General features: G+C 52.2%; 1 protein-coding gene across 1 annotated transcript; it reads left to right on the top strand.

Moving 5' to 3' along the window:
• Positions 1-3,146: 3,146 nt before the first annotated feature.
• On the top strand, positions 3,147-24,586 carry Erbb3 (erb-b2 receptor tyrosine kinase 3). The gene is made up of 27 exons (XM_051170540.1): positions 3,147-3,432; positions 6,997-7,148; positions 8,389-8,575; positions 9,274-9,399; positions 10,016-10,081; positions 10,179-10,297; positions 10,404-10,545; positions 12,011-12,124; positions 12,212-12,332; positions 14,249-14,322; positions 14,946-15,036; positions 15,418-15,623; positions 15,840-15,972; positions 16,629-16,719; positions 16,917-17,083; positions 19,334-19,544; positions 20,539-20,658; positions 20,806-20,904; positions 21,096-21,281; positions 21,409-21,564; positions 21,985-22,060; positions 22,356-22,502; positions 22,624-22,721; positions 22,811-22,999; positions 23,097-23,168; positions 23,401-23,701; positions 23,815-24,586. Exons 1-27 carry the CDS (start codon positions 3,351-3,353, stop codon positions 24,339-24,341), a joined length of 4,053 nt encoding a protein of 1,350 aa, XP_051026497.1. The 5' UTR covers positions 3,147-3,350; the 3' UTR covers positions 24,342-24,586.
• Positions 24,587-24,878: the final 292 nt, after the last annotated feature.

Here is a 24,878-nt window from a genome sequence, read left to right as displayed (position 1 = left end):
CACCAAGCCTCCCTTCTTTCAATTAATTTATTCATGGCAGCCATTAATTTATTCATGGAAGCCCTTAACAAAGCCAGTCAGCAATATGGCTGCTCTGTGTACTATTTATATCCCGGATGCTTAGGATGCTGTTTCTCTTAGTGCAGAAGACTGAACGGAAGGGGCCAGAGCACGTGTGGCTTGGATCTAGCCGGGCGGGGTGGGGTTGAAAATAACACAGCAAGCATTCACTCAGAGCTTTACCACGGCTGAGAACAACACAGCTACTGAGGACTCCTGGCCTGCCTCTTGCTTTTTTTTTCTTTCTTTCTTTCTTTTTCTTCTTCTTCTTCTTTTTTTTTTTTTAATGTGATTTCCCTATGTGTGGTCTTGAGCAACCTGGCACTAGCTGTGTAACCCAGGCTGCCCTCAGATGCTTGGCCATCTTCCTGCCACAGCCTCTCCAGTGCTGGGATCACAGGTATCAGCCAGTACACCCACGTCTGCTGGGTCCTCTTAGGTCCAAACAACTGTATGAGTAGCTAGCAGAGTTCTTTTTCTTTTGGTTTTTTCGAGACAGAGTCTCTCTGTGTAGCATTGGCTGTCCTGGACTCACTCTGTAGACCAGGCTGGCCTCGAACTCACAGCGACCTGCCTGCCTCTGTCTCCCAAGCGCTGGGATTAAAGGCGTGCACCACCATGCCCAGCTTCTTTTTCATTCTTGCTGGGCAGTGAACTCAGGACAATGTGCATGCCAGGCAACCACTTTACCTCTGCTCTACAACCCCAACCCTGCAGCTACTTTTGAACAAGGACGCTTCTTTGAGAGAATAGGGCCTTGGATACTGTCTTGGTGAGAGTTTCTATTGCTGTGATGAAAAACGCCATGACCAGCCAGGCATCATCGTGGACACTTGGTGGGAAGTGTTTCTCCACCGCTGTGCTGGCTCACACACCTGAGTCTGTGCCCATAGCTAAGCAATATTTGAATTCCAAGCTACATCCTAGCCCTGAAAGGAGTTTGAATCTGACCAGATGAAGCTCCAGTGTTTGGTTGCCATCTTCAGAAATCCTGGGTCAAATTGTGAGCTCCTCCCCTTCTGTCACCAGCTAGAGAGATTTGGAGAAAGTTCACAACTTTCCATTTCTGAAAAGATGAGGCGATAGCCCTAGCACGCATGCTTTTGTGGGTTTGGGGTTGGGTCTGGGTGCTTGAGATCCAAGTAAACTACAGCCTGGGGAATGCTAGGAAACACCAGACATACCTCCTGCTTCTGTTTCGAGACAGTGTTTTCCTAAGTTGTTCAGGCTGGCCTTAAACTTGCTGGCCTCAGCTGACCTCCATTAATGGTTTTGCTCTTGCTTCAACTAGTGTAACTAGTATAATTGTTACATAAGATGTCCAGGAAAGGCCAAGAGTAGATAAGCCCTAAGGTTGCACATCAGGACAGGAGCAAGTTTAAAGAATTGTTGCAAGCCGGGAGGGTGGTGGATCGCTGTAAGTTCGAGGCCAGCCTGGCCTGCAAAGAGAGTCCAGGTCAGCCAAGGCTACACAGAGAAACCCTGTAGAAGAAGAAGAAGAAGAAGAAGAAGAAGAAGAAGAAGAAGAAGAAGAAGAAGAAGAAGAAGAAGAAGAAGAAGAAGAAGAAGAAGAAGAAACATTGTAAAAGGTCTAAGGATGCCTGCAGCTGGAGCGGTGATTCCGTGTTTGAGAGCTCTTCTTGTTCTTCCAAAGAACCAGGGTTAGATCTTCGGACCCACATGGCAGTTCACAACAGTTTGTAACTCCTCGCGGTCTGGAGATTTGACGTCTGGCCTCTACGTGTAACCTAAATGCATTTGCAGAGAAAGCCTGGTGACCTGAGTTCCATCCCCCAACCCAAGTAAAAGTGAAAAGAGACAACCGACTGCACAAAGTTGTCTTCCGGCTTCCACACGCACACCGTAGCACGCACGGGCCCCGCCCCCGTCACACACACACACACACACACACACACACACACACACACACACGGTAATAATAAGAACAACAACAACAAAAAAAGGAATTGGAGGAGAGCCAGACATGGTGGCGCACACCTGTACCTGGCACAAGGAAGCAGAAAACTCATCCCGAGTTCAACACCAGTCTCTGCCACATAGTATATTCTAGCCTGAACTATATAGGACCCTGTCTCAAAAACAAAAAATTAATAAAAGAAAGGACTGTAGCCGATAGTCTTCGCCGTGGGCGAGGGGATAAAAGTGCTCTCACGGAGTGTGAAATGCACCAGGGGGCGCCGTCCGGGACCTAGGGTGTGTCCCTCGGCTCCTCGGGGGCGGCAGGTCCCGGGGGCAGTCTGGGGGTGACTGACCTCCCCATGCTCTTCACTGTTGCCGCCTGGCGTGAGTGCCCTCCTGGGTCCGCGCAAGAGAGGCGGGAACCGCGGCCGCCCGGACGGCGCGGTCGGTTCCGCGGAGACAGCTGTTCTCTGCGGCGTCCGTGGGGGGCAGCAGAGGGGACGGCGACAGGTGCGGGAGCCCCTCCCCGGGGCCGAAGTGGGAAGGCGGGCTCCGTGGTCTGTTCCCAGGCTGCACACCGCCCCCGCCCCCCAAGCAAATCCCCCCGAGAGGCTGGGCCGGCGCCGGGTCTGCAGGAGGAAGCGGCCGGAGACAGTGCAATTTCACGCGGCCTCCCGGGCTCGGGTTCCTGGGCTGGGTACAAGAGTTAATGGGGTTTTGTGTCCTGGAGAAACTGAGGTGGCCCGAACGCCAGGCTAAAAAACAACCTCCCACTCAAAAAAACCCCCCAGAAATATTCACACTCCGAAAGGGGGGGGAAAAAATCCCACAAGTGATCCAACCGGCTAGGGGAGTTGAGTGATTTGGTTAATGGGCGAGGCCAACTTTCAAGGGGCCGGGCTTTTCGGAGCGCTCTCCCTACCCGCATTCACTACTTTTCCCTAGCCTGGGGACGTTTGGAATCTCGATCTTCTCTTAACTATCTCCGGTGGAAATTGCTTGAGTGAGACCCCTCCTTGATTGACCCTCTTGGCCAAGCTGCGGGCTGGTGGGGCGCGCGCTCCGGGCGGGTGTCCCTGGCTTCAACCACCAGGACTCCAGCCTCGCACGGGAGGGGGCGCGGTCGTGACTCACCCTTCCCCCTTCGCTCGCTCCCTCCCTCCTTCCCTCCCTCCCTCCCAGACAGACACCCTCCCCTGCCTTCCCGCTTTGGACTCCGGCTCAGGCTCCGGTTGCAGTTTGCAACCTCCGCTGCCGCCGCTGCCATCTCTTCGCTTGCCGCTCAGGTGGCTGTCGCTTCGATGTCCTAACCCAAGGGCCCCCCCCCCGGGCCAGACTCGGCTGGGCTCCCTTCACCCGCGGCTGGAATCATGAGGGCGATTGAAACTCTGCAGGTGCTGGGCTTCCTCCTCAGCCTGGCTCGGGGTTCCGAGATGGGCAACTCTCAGACAGGTAAGCCGCGCGGGAGCCCCAGCAAGCTGGAAGCTGGGAGCGCGACCTGAGCGCACGCAGACCCTGGGCAAGGGGCTCGGCTTCTGACGCGCCGAGCTGGGCGGGTGCGACCCTGGTCTGCTGAGACCACCACGGAGGGGACCGTGCGGCTCTGCTCTCGGAGTGGGCTGGGCGGGGACCTTATTCCTGGATGCCTACCAACCCTTCTCTCCTGGGCTTCGCTGACCCTTTAATTGGTCTGTCCTGGTCAGGTTGATGCCGAACAAGTAGTTCACGCTTCTGAGCGCCTTAGAGGGAGGACGGGCAGAGACCCTTCTGTAAAGGAGAGGGAGCCTTGGCTTGAAGGGTCTCAGTTTACCCCTCCGGTTCCCTGGCCCCCACCCCCACCCCATCCCGGGTTTCAACAACCCCCAGTTTCGTTGTTTTGCCGGCAGGGCGGAGCTATGCAAGGGTTGGAAGTTGTTGTTTTCTAATGTTGGAAAAACAAGAATGGCACCTCCTCTTCCGTGAGTGAGGCTGCCCTGAGAAGGGCTGAGATTAACCTGAGGGCCAAGTCCAGGTGACATCAGCGAGAGGCCACAGAGGCTGGCTGCCTGCTTTCCCACAAGATAAGCGGCCACCAACTTAACAACTTCTCTTCATTATCAAGACCCAAGTTAATTCAACTAGCACGTTGGGCATCTATTATATACTATACTAGTCCCAGGGTGTAGGCGCTAGTAGACTGGAGCTGTGGGGGAAAGGACAATCAGACCTCGTTCCCTCTCCAATCTGAGGTCACCTCTCCCACCTTCTGAACATTCTGTCCCTGAACTTGCTCCTAGACCCAACCTCTGCGCTTCCACCACCTCCCCCCCCCCCCCCCAACCCCGTTCAGCTTACTGCCTAGCTTCAGACAGATCGGCTTCTCCTCCGGGCTATGGCATCCCAGCCCGTTCCTACGGGTGTCTCTGGGACTGTGCACACCTGAAGGGTGCTGGAGTTGCTGTAATACAGTCCTGTTGATCTTGCTCCTCCCACCAGACCCCAGATCTCAGCCCCCCCCCCCCGGGGGGGAGCGCGGATGCCACAACCAGGGCCCCTTCCCCACAGTGGGAGTGGGAGAAACCACCTGTGCTTCCCCACAGTTGCTGGGCCTAAATTTAGCCCCTGCGATCTTGAGATGTGAACACTCCCAGCTGGTGGAGGGGGTGGTCTGGAGACTGGAGTGGGAGGGGCCAGGGGAGTGACAGGATCCCAACTGACTGTACACACACACACACACACACACACATACACACACACACACAACCAGGAACCCAAAAGTCCGGGCTCCCCATCCCCCCACCCCAAGAGGCAGAGAGCAGGCATGGTTGGGTCTCTACCCTTTATCTCCATCCTGAGCTTCTGGGCATCCAGCCCTGTCTCAAGCCCTTGTATAGCCCCTTTGTCCCATTGTGTGTCTGTGTGACTGGGGCAGTAGAAGGGAGGCTTCTGAGGGTCCACCGAACCCCAGTCAGTGCCCTCCACACACATGAAAGGCTCTGATGGAGCTTGTCTCTGAGCTCAGGGTCCCGCACAGGCAGTCCCGACTGCTTCCTTGCCATGTTCCCTCAGTTGCTTGGTTCCTCCTGGGTAGTTGTTTATACCTGTCCTGCCCAGGCCCTTTGCCCCTGTTTGTGCAATATGAACTTTAGCCTGGGGGTGGCAGGTAACTGAGACCTGGAAGGCCTTGCAAAGCACAAGACACAAAGTGTGCAAGCTCCTGTGGGCAGGTGGGATGGACTGGCTGCTTGTAATCCCAATACGGATCCCAGGAGGGCAAACCAATTATATTTCTGGGCCAGGGGAACTGTGTACAAGTTTGTGTGTGCCAGTCATGAAGGTACGCACGCACGCATACACGTCACTTACCTGTGCACACATCCTAGCCCCTCCCTTTATATGAGAAGGGTTAGCACCTTAGCTTGGAAGAGAGGGGTGTCCTGCCAGGAAGGGGATGGGGTGGGGCTGTCCCAGAAATGACTAAGCTTCCTAGTCTTTCAGCCCAAGGACCCTGAAGCTCCCAGCCTGTTTATGTCTCCTTGCTGGGACTGGTCCATTCCTTCCATCCTGGAGAGTGATAAGGAAGTGGACCTTAAAGAAAGAGTCAGACCTGAGGTGCATCTAGCAGGAGAAGCTGGGGCCTCTGACTTCCTCTCTCTTTGTTGCCTCCTGCCCCGCCTCAGGGAAGGGTGGTTGGAACAGGTGGTGGTGGTTTGTACCCCTCTACCCCACTACCCCATGTGCTCTTTCACTGTGTTAAAGGAAAGATACTTAGAGTTCCAGAGGCCAAGACTTCCTCCATTTTTGCAAAGGAGAATGAAAGCCCAGGGCTGAAGTGAGCTGGCCTCTCTCCTGGAGTGCCTTTTGGAGAGCATTGCCACATTAGATTTTTTTTCTTTTCTTTTCTTTTGTTTTTTGAGACAGGGTTTCTCCGTGTTAGCCTTTGTAGACCAGGCTGGCCTCGAACTCACAGCGATCTGCCAGCCTCTGCTTCCCAGAGCGCTAGGATTAAAGGTGTGCGTTACAACACCTGGCTTTTTTTTTTTTTTTTTTAATTGGTTTTTTGAGACAGGATTTCTCTGTTTAGCCTTGGCTGTCCTGGACTCGCTGTGTAGACCAGGCTGGCCTGGAACTCACAGTGATCCACCTGCCTCTGCCTCCCAGAGTGCTAGGATTATAGGCGTGCGCCACCACGCCCCCCAGCAGAAGTCTTTTTAATGAAACCCTCTGGCAGTGAAATTTGGAAGTAGGTTTAGGAGTGGAAGATCTGTTCTGTTTCTCTCCAGGCTTCTCTGTTTGGTGAAGAGAACTTCAGGGCTGCCCAGGGCTGCTGGGGGAGCTGGAGCTTGTTGGCTTAGGGGAAGGGAGTGAGAAAGGAAACCAGAGTTTAGGAAGGGGGGAGGCTGCCAGTCCCTTATCGTCCAGCTTTAAAGACAAAGCTCCCATTGACCCCCCACCCCACTACCAGGGCTTATCCCTCTAGTGAGGTCACTTGTCTGAGCCCAAAGCTCTAGGGTAAGAGGGGGGGGGGTGCTACTAAGGACGGGGTGTCTGGGACAGGGTGGGGCAGCCCCCTCCTCCTGGATAGAATCACTTCATTGTGGGCTGAACTGTGGCCCTAGGCACTGCCCCCATCCCACCCTCTGTAGACACAATAGAGGCTGTGTGCTAGCCCCAAAGAGACGTTTATTTCAGGGCCCAGAGAGAGGCAGGATGGGGGGCAGAGAAGTAAGTGCCTCAGTTGAGGAGGAGAGGGTAATCAAAGTTTGATTCCTGCCTAATGTCCTTTCTAGGGTGAAAGAAAGTACCCCCCCCCCATGTCTTCCTTCTGTATTAACCCCTTAGCACCCATGTTAGTGCACAAAAGAGGCACAGTAGGGACTCTGGAGAGGAAAAGTACACATTTCACCTTTCTGTTTGGAATGCTGAGGGACGTGTGAGAAGTGAGGGGGGCCCCAGCCTTGGAGGCCTAGTGGGCAGGGCTTTCGTGGAGGGGACATCTAGCTCACCGATCTGTCTGTCTTACCTTCATTTTTACAGTGTGTCTTGGGACTCTGAATGGGCTGAGTGTAAGCGGTGACGCTGAGAATCAGTACCAGACGCTGTACAAACTCTATGACCGGTGTGAGGTGGTGATGGGCAACCTGGAGATTGTGCTCACGGGACACAATGCCGACCTTTCCTTCCTGCGGGTGAATATGCAAAACCTCAACTTTGGCTGCTTCAGACCCTCTTGCCCTTCCCATAGGAAACGCTTTGCCCCTCTCAGGAACGCCCTCTGCTGCCTTCAGAGTTCTTAAGACTCAGAGGACCTTAAGGCTCTGAGCCTGTGCACTTAGGGACCCAGTGGCTGTAATGGGAGGCGGGGGTGGTCTGGTTCCATAACCAGGGGTCTGTAGAAGCTGGCCACGAGACAGAGACAGAGCAGGTGGTGCTCCTTCAGGCAGAACTGTTCAGTAAGCCACCTGAAGACCCAGAGGGACCTGGAGAGATGAGGAAGGGACTAAGCCAGAATACTCCGGTTTGAGTGACTTCAAGAAGAAATGGATAGGCAGGGCAGATCCTTAGTCATTTCTGTGGCTTGTTCACAAAAGTGGCACAGTATTGTGACAGCATCCCCCCATAAACTAGGGGGTTAGAGCTCGGTAGCTGGGAGCTTGCAGAACATGCATGTGAGAGTCCTGGGATTGGGCCAGGGCGGTTGGGGGAGAAAAGAAAATAAATCCCTGGAGGCTGGACACAGTGACAGGCTGAAGTGGGACAGTGCCTGACTGAGCCCAGCAGATCAAGACCAATGAATTTGGGACTGGAGTCAGGGGGGCCACCGCAGTTGCCTAACATTTAAAAAGGTCCAACACTCAGGAGGCAGAGGCAGGCGGGATCGCTGTGAGATCGAGGCCAGCCTGGTCTACGAAGTGAGTACAGGACAGCCAAGGCTACACAGAGAAACCCTGTCTTGAAAAACAAAACAAGCCGGGCGTGGTGGCGCACACCTTTAATCCCAGCACTCGGGAGGCAGAGGCAGGCGGATCACTGTGAGTTCGAGGCCAGCCTGGTTTACAAAGTGAGTCCAGGATGGCCAAGGCTACACAGAGAAACCCTGTCTTGAAAAGCCGAAAAAGAAAAACAAAACAAAAAACCAAAAATGTGATAATAGGTTGGGCGTTGGTGGTGCAAGCCGTTCATCCCAGCACTTGGGGAGGCAGAAGCAGGGGGATCATGTGAGTTCCAGGACAGCCTGGTCTACAAATCGAGTTCCAGGAAAGCCAGGGCTATTACACGGAGAAACCCTTTCTCAAAAAACTAAAATAAACAGATACACAGACAGACAGACGAGTTAAGGATTCCTTCCTTGGTGCCTAACGGGAAGGAAAGACCTGAGACCTTGACCTACTACTGCCCATTTCACCGACACCATCTGTTCTGTCATAGTGGATCCGAGAAGTGACAGGCTATGTCCTAGTGGCCATGAATGAATTCTCTATACTACCTCTGCCCAATCTCCGAGTGGTCCGGGGAACCCAGGTCTACGATGGGAAGTTTGCCGTGTTTGTCATGTTGAATTACAACACCAACTCCAGCCATGCGCTGCGCCAGCTCCGGTTCACTCAGCTCACTGGTTAGTTTCTCATGACCCCCTTCTGGTCTTGCCCCTGAGCCTCCCAGCCAACAGGCACCTCCTCAGCCATGACCCGAGACTGCTCATTCTAAGCTCATTCTACTGAAAGCGCTCCAACTCTTTAAGCAGTTAGAGGCGCCCAGGAAGGAGCTGGGGGCGTCTGCTCCAGGAAGGAGGGATCTTATGTGATGATTGGGCTAGCCTAGGAAACAGATCTATCCCTCCAACTAGGATTTACAACAGCCGCTTGATACCCCTCTTTCCCTGAAATCTTACCTTTGACCACTGCCCCGTGCCCCCCCGCCCCCCCCCCCCGCAACTAGCTGGAGAGTGTAGGGTTAAACACAGCTTGGGCACTCTCTGTGCTCCGTGTCCCAGTTCCTTGGAAAACACTCAGGTAGGGCCTAGGGGATTGAATCTGTTTGTCCCGTACTTCGTTCCCTGCCCCTCCCCCACTGGCTAAACCGGATCTAGACAGGTGTCTGCAGAGGCCGGAGTCTCTTCAGTCCGACTCCTCCTCTTGGAGGGCGGCTTTTCTTGGAGCCTGAATCTGATTGGACCACGGGACCATGATCCACCCCCCCCTTCCCTCCCCCCCCCCCCCCCCCCAGGTCTGAGTGTCGTTTGGGTTGGTAGGAAGGTATAGGAGAGGCGTTGTCTTGTAGAGCTGTAGCCTGTCACTTCTCTTCCCACCGCAGAGATTCTCTCAGGGGGCGTTTACATTGAGAAGAATGACAAACTTTGCCACATGGATACGATTGACTGGAGGGACATCGTGAGGGTTGAAGATGCTGAGATCGTGGTGAAAAACAACGGTGGAAGCTGTAAGTGGCTATGGCCACCACAGCGCGCCCTGCCCCAGCTAACCAGAGTGACCCCTTTTCCCATCCATACTCGATCCCTTACCTGAACCCACCATCCCCAAACAGTCACCTCAGGCTATTGACCCAAGAGCCTGCCTGTCAGGAGGGACCGGGTCAGTCTCCCCGAGCCCAAGCCAGTGCAACAGGAAAAGAGGCAACAGTTGTCCTGTCGTGGGTGCTAAGCAGGGAGGCCAGACCTTTGGACTAGCTCCCTATTGCTCTTGCCAGGGGAACATCTCCCAGGTGCCCCGAGCAAGCCTATTGCTCCTGTCCACTCAGGCACAGAACCTATTTATCTGGGAGGAACCAAGTTCCCGGGATGGCACTGGGGCTGAGGTTGGCAGCGGCCCCAGCTCCTCCCCTTTCAGCTGCCCACTGGGTAGTGTGAAGGAGTGGCTCCACCCTTTGTTGACAGGTTTCCTTGAGCCCGGCTCTGCCCTCCTAGGGCAGGGAGGGACAGAGCCCAGGGCTCTTGCTTCCTGGGATTGAGGTGCCTGTGTGCTGACGTCATTCCCTGTGGACAAACAAGCCTCCTCTCAGCTCTGATGGTCCTGTGTTTCTCTTGCTCCCCAACCAGGTCCACCCTGTCACGAAGCCTGCAAGGGGCGATGCTGGGGCCCTGGACCGGAAGACTGCCAGATATGTGGGTTTGAGTTTTCTTCTAAGGAGTTAAGAAGGCTTGCGCCCTCTCATAGCATACCTGTTCGTCCTGACTGCCGTGCTTCTCTCTCTTTTCATAGTGACCAAGACCGTCTGTGCCCCTCAGTGTAACTGTCACTGCTTTGGGCCCAACCCTAATCAGTGCTGTCACGATGAGTGTGCAGGGGGCTGCTCTGGACCCCAGGACACAGATTGCTTTGTATGTGAATGGCCCAGTCAGCCTGGGCTCTGAAATGGGGTTCCGTGCTTCGGGGGGGGGGCGTATAGAGAAAAATGTAAATTCTAGGGGTCTTTTACATTCCCAGGCCTGCCGCCACTTCAACGACAGTGGAGCCTGTGTGCCCCGGTGTCCCCAGCCTCTTGTGTACAACAAACTAACGTTCCAGCTTGAACCCAACCCCCACACCAAGTATCAATATGGAGGAGTCTGTGTTGCCAGCTGTCCCCGTGAGTGTCTGAAGGGAAGGGACAGTGATAGTGGACCCGAGGTTCTAGACAGAACTTTGGGTTAAGTTAGGTGTTAATGCCAGGCGGTGGTGGCGCACGCCTTTAATCCCAGCACTCGGGAGGCAGAGGCAGGCTGATCGCTGTGAGTTCGAGGCCAGCCTGGTCTACAAAGCAAGTCCAGGACGGTAAAGGCTACACAGAGAAACCCTGTCTCAAAAAAAACAAAAAAACAAAAACAAAAACTCAACAACAAAAAAGTTAGGTGCTTATTAGGAGACCTCAATGTGATCATGTGACCTCACCTAGTGAGCGACATCTGTTGCCAGTGCTGACTGCTTCCCCTAGACTTCTGACGTGGGCTGCTGGGAACAATGACAGTGAAGAGGGCTGTTGCCTAGTGTGCACGCAGCCTCCAATACCACACAAACCGGGCAAACTACTGTGTGGTAGTCCCAGCACTCTGCGGTAGAGACAGAAGGACCAGAGAGGCTCAAGGCCAGAGTTTGGCGCCAGGCAGAGAGACAGGGCTCAGCAGTTGAAGCCACTTGCTGCCCTTCCACAGGACTCAGTTCCTAGCACCCGTATCAAAGGACTCAGTTCCTAGCACCCATATCAAAGGACTCAGTTCCTAGCACCCATATCAAGCAGTCCATAGCAGACTTCAGTTCTAGTTCTAGGAGATTGGACTCTCTCTTCTGGACTCCTTTGGCACCAGACAAATGTACACTACATTGTGTATGTGGAGAAATGGCTCATTGGTTAAGAGCACTTGCTATTCTTTCTTTCTTTTTTAACACTTGCTGTTCTTTCAAAAGATGTGAGAACCCATGTAGGGGATCTGATGACCCTGACCACCAAGGACACCTGCACACACACACAAACACATACACGCACACAGAGATGCACATATACACAAATAAACAAACAAAAAAAGTCTTAAAACATATATAATTAAAGGCTGAGTATGGTGGCAAATACCTTTTTTTCCCAGCATTTGGCAGACAGAGGCAGGCGGATCTCTGTGAGTTCGAGGACAGCCTGGTCTACAGAGCGAGTTCAGGACAGCCAAGGCTACACAGAGAAACCCTGTCCTGAAAAACCAAAAAACAAACAAACAAAAAGACATTTATATAATTAAGCCAGGCTCAGTGGTGAACGCCTGTACTCCCAGCACTTGAGAGGCAGAGGCGGGTGGATCTATGTGAGTTCAAGGTCAGTTGGATTTACAGAGAGAGGTCCAGGACAGGAAACCCTGTCTCAAAAAACAAACAAACAATATATAAAAAAGGGGAGGGGGGTGAGGCCATCTTAAGAACAAAAAGACTGTCCAGTCTGTAGGACAGACCCAAGGAAGCCTAGATTGTAGGTGGGGCAAATCCAGTGCAGGGTGGAGGGAGCAGGGGAGCCAGGAGGGTCTTAGTGGTCAGCACTGTTACGCCTCTCATGGCGATCTCCTCTTCCCTAGGTAACTTTGTGGTGGATCAGACGTCTTGTGTTAGGGCCTGTCCTCCTGACAAGATGGAAGTAGATAAAAATGGAGTCAAGATGTGTGAGCCTTGTGGAGGGCTGTGTCCAAAAGGTGAGGAGGAAGTGGTGAGGGGCTCTGCCCAGTTTTTTCTCTGAGCTGACTCAGAACCCCCGTGCTGAGACTGTCCTGTGTTTGCAGCCTGTGAGGGGACAGGCTCAGGAAGCCGCTTCCAGACTGTGGATTCGAGCAACATCGATGGGTTCGTGAACTGTACCAAGATCCTGGGCAATTTGGACTTCCTCATCACTGGCCTCAACGGGTTAGAGATTCTGCCTTCCCGCCCGAAGTCCCCAGCCCCGCCCACCACACAGTGCATTTCAGTGGCTTAAATCCCTGCGTGCAGGGGCCAGAGAGATGGCTCAGAGGTTAAGAGCACTGCCTGCTCCTCCGAAGGTCCTGAGTTCAGTTCCCAGCAACCACATGATGGTTCACAACCATCTACAATTAAATCTGGGGCTCTCTTCTGGCCTGCAGGTGTAACATGCAGGCAGAATACTGTATACTAAATAATAAATCTTTAAAAAAAAAAAATCCCTGCATGCAGCTGACAAGAAATATAAGTCATGGCCTATAATCCCAGCCCTCAGGAGGCAGAGGCAGGTGGATGTCTGTGAGTTTGAGGCCAGCCTGGTCTACAAAGAGAGTCCAGGACAGCCAGGGCTACACAGAGAAACCCTGTCTTGGGGGAAAAACAAAAACAAAAACAAAAAACCAAACAAACAAAAAAAGCCAAAAATAAGTATAGAAATGAAGCCATGAAGTCTTAGGAACGTAGCACTCCATCTGTACCTAGAGCACTTCTCTAAGTAACTCGGTATTACCCTGAGGGATGACATGGTACAGGGACAGTACAGGGACAATGTGTCTCCGTACCTAACATTTTCCAGAAGTTCTTCCTTAAATTTAAATAAAGGGAGACAGGCCGGGGTTACTACCATCCACTGAGCTTCCGTAGGTTCCCAGCTGTCTGTACCTCCAACCCCAGCTCCCAAGGCATCAGATGCCTCAGCGGGCACCTGCACTCACTCTTGTCTAAAATAATAGAAGCTGCCTAGTGTTTCATCTACTTATTTTATGCATATGAGCATTTTGCCTGCCTGAGTGTCTCTGCACCATGCATGTACCTGGCACCCACAGAAATCTGAGGAGGATGTTGAATTCCCAGGGACTGGAGTTACAGATGGTGTGGGCCTTCTGCGAGAGCAGCAAGTGTTATCTGCGGAGCTGTCTCTCCAGTCCCTCTTGTGTAGGTGTGTGTGTGTGTGTGTGTGTGTGTGTACGTGTACACATCTGTGGGCATGCATGTACCACAGCAAGTATGAAACTCAAGCCAGTTTTTGGGAATGTGTTCTCTCCTTTTACAGTTTATAGTTGGACTTAAATTGTAAAAATGACATATTTTCCATATAGTCTTTACCCAGATTTTCCTAATTTTAGCATATTATACACATTTTTACTTTATTTATTTATTTTTGGTTTTTTGAGACAGGGTTTCTACGTGTGTAGCCTTGACTGTTCTGGACTTACTTTGTAGACCAGGCTTATCTTGAACTCACAGAGATCCACCTGCCTCTGCCCCCTGAGTGCTGGGACTGAAGGTGTGCGCCACCATGCCTGACCAGTTTTGTTTTGTTTCAATGAGAAAAGGTCAGCCTATGTAGCCCAGGCTGGCCTTGAACTTGCCACCCTTGTCCAGCCTCTTGAGTGTTTAGTGTTGGGATCATAGGCCTGTGCTATCACCTCTGCCCTAGTTTGTTTGTTTAATATGCATGGATGTTTTGCCTGCATGGATGTCTGTGCAAGCCTGGTGCCTGAGACCAGACTAGGATGTCCGATTCTTTGGAGCTGGAGTTACAGACAGCTGTGACCTACCATAGGAGGCTGTCAGGTTTCCACAGCAAGTGACTTTTACTGGCTGTGTCAGCCATTTAGCATAAGATGATCCAGGCCTGTGTATTTCTCCACGGAGTCTGTCTCCTTTAGATGCAGACTAACTTGCGAGCCAAGAGGCCTAGTTACAGTAAAGCTGCGTGCTTAGCATGTACAAGGCCCTGGGTTTGATCCTCATCACTGCGGGAAATTTGACGTTTAGGAAGCACATTTTGAGGTATGGTGTGTTTATTATCACAGAATCATCTCTCTACTTTGTTGACAAGTTTTTTATTGTTCCCCCAGGGACCCTTGGCACAAGATCCCTGCACTGGACCCAGAGAAGCTCAATGTTTTCAGGACAGTGCGGGAGATCACAGGTGAGAAGAGCAGAGGCGTCCCTTGCTGGAAGGAGCAGATGACACCCCAGCATGTATTACAATTAATCCACTAAAGAAAAGTTACCCTCAGGGCTGGAGAGATGGCTTAGTGGTTAAGAGTTAAGTGTCTGTTCTTCCAGAGGTTCAGAGTTCAATTCCCAGCAACTACATGGTGGCTCACAACTGTTTAGAACCGTTTGGGTTTTGTTTGTTTGTTTGTTTGTTTTTTGGGGGGAGTGGGGGTGGAGAAGTTTGGTTTGGGTTTTGTTTTTGTTTGTTTGTTTGTTTGTTTTTTCAGACAGAATTTCTCTGTGTAGTCTTGGCTATCCTGGACTTGCTTTGTAGACCAGGCTGGCCCTGAACTCACAGGGATCCTCCTGCCTCTGCTTCTCTGAGTGCTTGAATTAAAGGCGTGTGCTGCCATGCCTGCCTACTGTCTAAAACTGTATGGGACCTGATTCCCTTTTCTGGTGTGCAGCTCTACACGCAAATAAAGCACGCATATACATAAAATAAATAAGTCTTAAGGGGGGCGGGGTTGACACTCCAAAGCACAGTGAAGAGGTTGCAGGGAACCCGGCACAGAGAAGATTTGGTGCTCACCTCCCTCTCTGACCCCTCAGGGTACCTGAACATCCAGTCCTGGCCTCCGCACATGCACAACTTCAGTGTTTTCTCCAACCTCACAACCATCGGAGGCAGAAGCCTCTACAAGTGAGTGAGGGGTGTGGAGGTGGCAGACAGTGAGATGGGCATCTTTTGTGAAATACACTGTATTTCCCAACTGGCAGACCCCAGCAGTCAGCTAGCACGGTGGGGAAAAGGCAAGAGGGGAGGATAAAAGCGGGATGTGGTGCTGAAACCGGGGGCCGCGGAGGCTGGAGGGATCGCAGCAAGTTCAAGACCGGTTTGTGTTGGGGGTTCCAGACCTGCCTCAGAATAAGACAAGTCTCAAAAAACAGACCTGCCAAAAGAGGGGATTCCTTCTCCATGAGTCTAACTTAGCTCGGACAGAGTTATGGAGTGACAGTAAATCCGCTCTATGCTTACTTTTCCCATTGCTGTGTGCCTTCTAACGTGGACACCTTATTCCAGCCGGGGCTTCTCCTTGCTGATCATGAAGAACTTGAACGTGACATCTCTGGGCCTACGGTCCCTGAAGGAAATCAGTGCTGGCCGTGTCTACATAAGCTCCAACCAGCAGCTTTGCTACCACCACTCTCTGAACTGGACCAGACTGCTGCGGGGGCCTTCCGACGAGAGACTGGACATCAAGAACAACCGGCCTGAGACAGAGTGCAGTGAGAGAAAGGGCTTCCTGGGAGGGAGGATGGGGGGGCTGGGGGTGTGTGAAAGGAACAGGGACAGGTTGACCCTGAGAGTGAGAAGAATAAAGTTGAAGGATTGAAGGATGGAACCTGTGAGGAAGGGGCTATGAGGGCAGAAGCAATGAGGAAGAATTTAGTGGCCTTCCTGGGTGTCCTCAGGGTCTTCCTAACGAGTCTGTTCTTTTCCAGGGAAAGAGGGCAAAACGTGTGATCCTCTGTGCTCCTCCGGGGGGTGCTGGGGCCCAGGCCCCAGTCAGTGTTTGTCTTGTCGAAACTATAGCCGAGAAGGTGTCTGTGTGACTCACTGCAACTTGCTGAAAGGGTATGGTGCGGCGAAGGCCAAGAGGGTGGGAGTAAGGCCCAGGGATGGATGGAGTAGTTGGGGTATTAACAGCCTTTAGACTGTGATGCTTTCTCCCTTTCCCTCCTTCCCCCTCCCCCTGTTCCCTGCCTCCCCCCTCCACACACACCCCCTGACCCCCAGCCTACTCACTCTGTAGCCCAAGTTGGCCTTAAATCCAAATGCAAGGATTACAGCTCTGAGCCACCTTGCCTGGCTTGCTCGCGTGTTTCATGTACATGTGCCCATGTGTGTGTGTTCGAGAGAGGAAGAGGCGACAGACAGGGTCTCACAGTCCTGACCTGGAACTTACTGTGTCGGCCACACAGGACTCACAGAGATCTGCCTGCTTCTGCCTCCTGAGTGCTGATATGCAAAGTGTGTGCTGCCACACCTGGCCCCCCTCTCTTGCTTTCTTGTTTGTTGGCTTGCTTTTGTTTTTAAGACAGCCTCTCACTCTATAACCCAGGCAGACTTTGAACCCACGGAGGCATTCTCTGCCTTAGCCTCCCAAGTGCTGGGATTACAGGTGCAAGCCACCACAGCTGGCTTTGTAGACATCTTTTCCGCTTGGGCCTTGGTAGGGGTGTGAAGGTCAGAACTTGAAGATGACCCCCCCCTTTTGTCCCCAACTTCAGGGAACCTCGTGAGTTTGTTCATGAGGCCGAATGTTTCTCCTGCCACCCGGAATGCCTAACCATGGAGGGCACCAGCACGTGCAATGGCTCGGTGCGTAGCAGCCCTGGGAGCTGTAAGGGAGGCGATGGGAAGGTCAAATGAATGATAGGGCCAAAATTCCTAGGGAAGTCACATACCCTTGGAGTTCGTACACACGAAGGATCCTGAAGGGACGGGCTGACCCTTCCCCGGAGAACTGGAGTTAACCCCGAGGTCTCCCTCTCAAAGGCCCTCTTTCCCCTACTCAGGGTTCCGATGCCTGTGCTCAGTGTGCCCATTTTCGCGACGGGCCCCACTGTGTGAACAGCTGCCCCCACGGAATCCTAGGCGCCAAAGGTCCAATCTACAAGTACCCCGATGCTCAGAATGAATGTCGGCCCTGCCACGAGAACTGCACCCAGGGGTCAGTGATGGGGTGAAGGAAAGGAGGGCTCAGGGGGCGTGTAGGGACACAGAAACTAGGGTGAGGGGAGCAGCAAGAAGAAAGGGCTGGCTATTTAACACTCACCTCCAGCTATAGAGTAAAGGGCTGGTGGACACCCAGGCCTGAGTACCCCACAGATGTGGGAAGCTGGGGTGATGTTAGGTCCGGAGTTTCCTGTAGGAGAGCCCCACATGGAGGAGGAAACTATCAGGAAGGGTGGGAGTGGAGTGTGGAGTCCCCTCTGTTTGGGGGATTCTGGATGAGGCGCCACAGGAGGTTTGTTTGGATACGATACAAGCTTTTATATATGGAGGCTCTTGGACTTGAGTCTCTATTGTCTTTTTTTTTTTTTTTTTTTTGAGACAAGATTTCTCTGTGTATCCTTGGCTGTCCTGGACTCCCTTTGTAGACCAGGCTGGCCTCGAACTCACAGCGATCCACCTGCCTCTGCCTCCCGAGTGCTGGGACTAAAGGCGTGTTGCCGCCACGCCTAACCAATTATTTTTTTATAATTACGTTTATTGTGTATATGGGAGTGTGTGTTGTGTATCGTCCACATGGCGTGTGCTCCGGGTGTGTATGAAGATCGCATCACAACTTGGGGAAGTTAATTCCTCTCCTTCCCTTCCATGGTTCCCAGGGATCAAACTCAGGCCCCAAGGCTCGGCAGCCAGTCTTGTGCACCTGCTTAGCTATCTTGTTGGCCCAGGCCACTGTTGTCTACTTACCGTCTAAGAAGGCCATTTTCTTTTCTAGGTGTAAGGGACCAGAAGTGCAAGACTGTTTAGGCCAAACAGAGGGTGTTAATGAGGTAAGATCAGCTTGGAGATTGTAGAATCCTCGACTGTTTGGGAAAAAGGCCAGGGGAAGAGTGATGCTATTCATCTGCCTTTTAAACATTTGGTGTGTATGGTTGTTTTGCCGGCATCTATGACTTGGTAGCACCTGCTTGCCTGGTCCCCTTGGAGGCCAGAGGAGGACAGGAGGTATCTTGGGACTGGAGTTATGAGTACTTGTCACCCATCATGTAGGTGCTGGGTCCTCCACAAGGGCAGCCAGTCCTCCTGAAACCCTGAGCTTCTCTCCAGTGCCCCACTCTGCCCTTCTCTGGTTTTATTTTTTAGCCACGGGGTAATGGTATAGGCCTTTGAACCCAGCACTCGGGAGGCAGAGGCAGGTGGATCTCTGAGTTGGAGGCCAGCCTGGTCTACAGAGTGAGTTCCAGAAGAGCCAGGGCTACACAGAGAAACCTTGTCTCAAAAAAAGAAAAAAAAAATATATATATATATATTTAGTTTTGTGACAAGGTTTCACTACATAAGATCTAGCTGACATGAAACTTGCTGTGTGGACCAGGCTGGCTTATAACTCGGAGAGATCCAACTGCCTCTCTGTCCTAAATACTGGGATTAAAGGCGTGTACCACTATCCCTACCTTTTAAAAAACTATTAATTTTTATTTTATGTATGAGTAACACCTGAATGAATGTATGTATGTGCACCGCGTGTGCCCGAAGCTAAGGGCAGAGGGTGCTGTATTTCCCTGGATCTGGAGTTATGGATGGTTGTGAGCCACCAGATGGGTTCGGGGAACCAAACCTGGGTCCTCTGTCGGAGCTTTTAACTGCCAAGCCATCTCTCTAGCTCCTCCCCTCTTTTAAATAATATATATATATATATATATATTTTTTTTTTTTTTTAAGATTTATTTATTTATTATTATGTATAGTGTGCTGGCTGCACATACACCTGCAGGCCAGAAGAGGGCATCAGATCACATTATAGATGGTTGTGAGCCACCATGTGGTTGCTGGGAATTGAAGTCAGGACCTCTGGAAGAGCAGTCAGTGCCCTTAACCTCTGACCCATCTCTCCAGACCCCTAAATAATATTTTTAATTTACTCTTTGGAAATTTAATACAGTTATATAGTTCATTTTGGTCATGCCAATCACCATCATCTCCTTCCAGATGACCCTAATGCCCTCACCCTGTCCCCTTCTTGATTGTTAATAACCCCAGGTCTGTTTAGTGTCACCCATATGCACATCAGTGTTGGGCCTGTCCACTAGGGTCATCCTTCCCTTTTCTATATACAGTCCACCACCACTAGACTGGCTTACTGTGGCTTCTGCCATTCCCTTCCTAAAATTAACTTACGCTAGCTTAACGGAGGGAGCCCCATGTTCACGTTGAGCCCCTCAGTGCTCATGGACAGTATCAGGTGTGAATGCTGACTCAGATGCACACTGTACAGCCGACATTTGTGGAGCCTCAGTAAACCCAGGACTCTGGCTTCTTCTCTGTGTCCCCGTAGCAAACCCCACCTAGTGACCGCTGTGACGGCAGGACTGGCCGTGAGTCTCCTGATTCTGGGAGGGTCTTTCCTCTACTGGCGAGGGCGCAGGATTCAGAACAAAAGGGCCATGAGGCGCTACTTGGAACGGGGTGAGGTGAGTACTCAGCCTAACTGTGGGAGACAGCCTTTTCAACCCTCTGGGTTGGGGTGAGGAGGTGGGGGTGGGGGAAAGTGATAGGATGAACCCGAACTCCTTGTCCCCGCCTGGAGATGTGGTCCCTTTCTTTGAGAGTTTGGCGGAGAGCTATGGGTACAGATCAGCATGCATGAGGACCCAGGCTCAATCCTAGCAACACACATGTACGCGGGCACATATATGTACACGCCACTCCAGGAAGTAGGAATGCATGTTCTCATCTTGCTTTTGCCATCTGCCGTGACACTGAGGAAATTGCCTGTGCCTCAGTTTGTGTATCGTAGATACATATAACACTCCTCCTCCAGGACAGTGGATGTAGGGGTGTGTGGAAGTGCTTTGAAGGCTTAGCTAGGCATTTTGTTACGTGACAGTAATTCTGGTACTCGGGCTCAGGCAAGAAGACTGCCTTGAGTTCCAGACAAGTCTTATCTACACAGTAAGCCCTCATCTTATTACTAAGAGAGGGGAATAGAAAACAAGAACCAACCAGGCCAGCACTCGGGAGGCAGAGGCAGGCGAATCACTGTGAGTTCGAGGCCAGCCTGGTCTACAAAGCTAGTCCAGGACAGCCAAGGCTAACACAGAGAGACCCTGTCTCGAAAAACAAATGAAACAAAAAACCAAGGGGGGGGGGGAAGACAACAAAAACCAACTTTGTGTGAAAGGTCTTCAAGGTGGGGTACCATATCTCCCCTCCCCCCTCCAGCTACTCATAGGGAATCGACCCTCTGGGTCCCTTCTCAGCAGCACAGCTTCATAAGTCCTACTGTTCCTGGAGGGTCTGCCGTTCCTCAGGGAAATCACGAAGCTTTCTAGGACTAGACCAATTCTCTTCCCACCCTCAGCTCTGGGCTCCGCTGCCCTGGGCATCCCCCTGGGGGAGTAGGTGAGACTAGAACTGTGGGAGTGGGCTTTTCTGAGCACTGCCGCCTTTCTGTCCACTCCTCAGAGCATTGAGCCTCTGGACCCCAGTGAGAAGGCAAACAAAGTCTTGGCCAGAATCTTTAAAGAGACAGAGCTGAGGAAGCTTAAAGCACTTGGTTCTGGTGTGTTTGGAACTGTACACAAGGTGAGTGAGTGACTCCCAGGAAGTCTGGAGAAGTGGGGGAAAGATGGAGGGAGGATGGGAGGGGAATTTTGGCAAAAGATTGACTAAAAAGGACGATTTTTTTCTTTCTTTCTTCCTTAAATCTCAATTCCACCCCAAACTCTGCAGGGCATTTGGATTCCTGAGGGCGAATCCATTAAGATCCCAGTCTGCATTAAAGTCATCGAGGACAAGAGCGGGCGGCAAAGCTTTCAAGCTGTGACTGATGTAGGTGAAGGAGGGCAGCTCCGTGTGCCGCCGGAAGAGAGGCAGTGCGCATCTGGGAGTGGAGGCGCGTGATCTTGGGTTGTCGGACAGTGCGTCGGATGCACGTTATGCATGTTGCGCTTGAGCGTTGAGGGACTTTTGGATTGGGTGAGCCTGTTAACTTCCTGGCTAACATCTCTTATGTTTCGCAGCATATGCTGGCCATTGGCAGCCTAGACCACGCCCATATTGTACGGCTCCTGGGACTATGCCCTGGGTCATCTCTGCAGCTTGTCACTCAGTACTTGCCTCTGGGCTCCCTCCTGGATCACGTGAGGCAACACCGTGGGACACTGGGACCACAGCTGCTGCTCAACTGGGGGGTACAGATTGCCAAGGTGAGAGAAGTCTGGAGGCCGGTGACTGCAGCGATGACCGGGGACAGGCAGGGTGGAGGCAGGAAGGTGAAGGGTCTGAGGTGCTGAGTGCTGGCTACCCCAACCCTGGTACCATCTTCCTCCCTAGGGTATGTACTACCTGGAGGAGCACGGCATGGTGCACAGGGATCTCGCGCTGCGGAACGTGCTGCTCAAGTCGCCCAGTCAGGTCCAGGTGGCAGATTTTGGAGTGGCTGACCTGTTGCCGCCCGATGACAAGCAGTTACTACACAGTGAGATCAAGGTAGAGTGACACAGTGTGGGTACAGCGTAGTCGGGGGGGCGGGGTCTTTCGGGGGCGGGGTCTTTCTGAGATAGGCTGATGAGTCCTGGTAAATTCAAGGAGAGAGGGCTGGGAGTGGTAGAAAAAATTTAAGTTCAGGGAAAAGAGGATGATAGAGAACTTGGGGTTTTTTTGTTTTGTTTTGTTTTTATGTGCATTGGTGTGAGGGTGTCAGATCCCTTGGAACTGGAATTACAGACAGTTGTGGGCTGCCATGTGGGTGCTGGGAATTGAACCCAGGTCCTTTGGAAGAACAGTTAGTGCTCTTAACCACTGAGCCATCTCTCCAGGCCCTTGAAGATTTAAAATTTAAAAAAGAAAGAAAGAAGGAAAGAAAGAAAAAAAACCCTAATTGGTAGTACCCTTATCTTTAATCTTCAGACTCCAATTAAGTGGATGGCCCTTGAGAGTATCCACTTTGGGAAATACACACATCAGAGTGATGTCTGGGGTTATGGTAAGCATGCCTGGGTGGCCCCCTCCCCTCTCCCCAACCCCCCAGTCCCCCACCCCATGTCCTCCTTCCTTTCTCGCCAGTGTCGATCTTTTTTTTTTTTTTTTTTTTTAAGATTGATTTATTTATTTCTTATGTATACAGATCTCATTATAGATGGTTGTGAGCCAACATGTGGTTGCTGGGAATTGAACTCATGACCTTTGGAAGAACAATCAGTACTCTTAACCTCTGAGCCATCTCTCCAGCCCCCAGTGTCGATTTTTCATACTTATTAGTCAGCTTCTTCCTGTATCAGGTGTAACAGTTTGGGAGCTGATGACCTTCGGAGCAGAGCCCTACGCAGGCCTGCGACTGGCTGAAATACCAGACCTGCTGGAGAAAGGAGAGCGGTTAGCACAGCCCCAGATCTGCACCATTGATGTCTACATGGTCATGGTCAAGTGTGAGTTGTCTGCTGACCCCAGCCTTTTTCTGGCTGACTTCCCTCCTTTCTCCTCCGGGGTCCTGCTCTCTCTTCTGGCTCACACTCCTACCTCTCCCTCCCCCCACCCCCCACCCCCCAGGCTGGATGATTGATGAGAACATTCGTCCAACCTTTAAAGAACTAGCCAATGAGTTTACCAGGATGGCCCGTGACCCTCCACGCTACCTGGTCATAAAGGTGAGTCCCGGCTAGAGGAAGCCCAAGTCGGTTGGAGAAAAGCCTAGGCTGGAACTAGAAGCCACTTGACTGCTTGTGTGCTCCCACAGAGAGAGAGTGGGCCGGGGATCGCTCCCGCGGCAGAGCCCTCTTCTCTGACCAACAAAGAACTGGAGGAAGTGGAAGTGGAGCCAGAGCTGGACCTGGACCTGGACTTGGAGGCAGAGGAGGACAGCCTGGCGACCACGCTGGGTTCTGTCCTCAGCTTACCTGTGGGGACACTTACCCGCCCACGTGGGGTAAGACGCCTTCTGCCCACCCTCTTAGCGCGCACCCAGAACGGCCACTCAAGCTCCTGCCTTCATTTTAACACTTCCCTTTCCTTTCTCATCCTAGAGCCAGAGTCTTTTAAATCCCTCATCTGGGTACATGCCCATGAACCAGAGTAATCTCGGGGAGGCCAGTCTGGTAAGGTCTGCCAGCCAGAAGCTGGGGTGGCAGAGGGGCTTATGACCTTGGAAAGGTGGATGGAGATATGGAGGGAGAGGCTTCAAATCTTGTTTAATCAGCATCCTATAATAGAGAAAGTCTGAACAACTGCACCTCCTTCTTAATCTGTATATATATTTATTTATTTATTCTGTATATTTATATACTCCATATAATCCTTGTATTGTTCCCTGTGGATTTTCCGCTGTAGGATTCTGCAGTTTTGGGGGGCCACGAACAGTTCCCCCGTCCCATCTCTCTGCACCCGATTCCACGGGGACGTCTGGCGTCAGAGTCATCTGAGGGTCACGTGACAGGCTCTGAGGCTGAACTCCAAGAGAGAGTATCCGTGTGTAGGAGCCGGAGCCGAAGCCGCAGCCCACGGCCGCGAGGAGACAGTGCCTACCATTCGCAGCGACACAGCCTGCTTACTCCTGTCACCCCACTCTCCTCACCAGGGTTAGCGGAAGAGGATAGCAATGGCTATGTCATGCCAGATACACACCTCAGAGGTGCCTGCCCGGCTCTTCCAGCTTTTTTCCTCCAAGCTCACCCCCCGCCCCCATCGCCCCTTGCTTATCTCTATGAAATTCTATACATACTTACAGTTTTTCTCAACTTGTAGGTACACCCTCCTCCCGGGAAGGCACCCTTTCTTCAGTAGGTCTCAGCTCTGTGCTGGGTACCGAAGAAGATGAAGACGAGGAGTATGAATACATGAACCGGAAGAGAAGGAACAGCCCGCCTCTGCCCCCTAGGCCTGGTTCCCTTGAGGAGCTGGGCTACGAGTACATGGATGTGGGCTCGGACCTTAGTGCTTCTCTGGGCAGCACTCAGAGTTGCCCGCTCCATCCCGTGGCCATTATGCCCTCTGCTGGCACAACTCCAGACGAGGACTATGAATACATGAACCGCAGGCGAGGAGGTGTGGGTGGTCCCGGAGGGGACTATGCAGCCATGGGGGCCTGCCCGGCAGCTGAACAAGGCTATGAAGAGATGCGAGCTTTCCTAGGGCCTGGACACCATGCCCCCCACGTTCGTTATGCCCGACTCAAAACTCTGCGGAGTTTGGAAGCCACTGACTCTGCCTTTGACAATCCTGATTACTGGCACAGCAGGCTTTTCCCCAAGGCTAATGCCCAGAGAACCTAACCTCTGCTCCTTGAACCTCCCAGGGAGCATCTGATGGCAGCTGGTGCCTCTTGAGGGTACCCCTTCCTCACCCCTCTCCCTCGGGTCCCACCCCCATTTCTCCAGTCCTAGACGATGCCAGCCAACCTTTGGAGACTCGTAAACATAGCCTCACAAGACATTTGTGGTATGTAGCCAGCTGTGCACTTTCTTCTCTTCCCCAACCCCAGGGAAAAGAGAAGGCTTTCCTATTCGTCTGCTTTCCCAGTCCCATTGCTCAGCTTCCTCAGGGACACTCCCTGGAGACATGAAGGATTCCTCTCCAGATCCTTTCTCTCAGGATCTTACTTGGGATTAGGCTCTTGAGCTGTGCCTTTCTTCCCATCGGACTGCCCTAAGGAAGAGAGGAAACGGGCCTGCAAGAGGAAAGTAAGAATTTGGCTTGTGAGGCTTTTAAATCCTAGGGAAAGACTGAGCTATGAATTGAACATTTCCTATGAGCCAGGCATCAAGCTTAACTCTGCCTACACTGCCTCAATTACAATCTCTCTAGTTCTG

The sequence above is a fragment of the Acomys russatus genome, chromosome 28, assembly GCF_903995435.1.
Source record: "Acomys russatus chromosome 28, mAcoRus1.1, whole genome shotgun sequence".
Classification (NCBI taxonomy): domain Eukaryota; kingdom Metazoa; phylum Chordata; class Mammalia; order Rodentia; family Muridae; genus Acomys; species Acomys russatus.
Note: the sequence above shows the minus strand (reverse complement) of the source record. Positions and strands in the feature narration are given on the sequence as shown.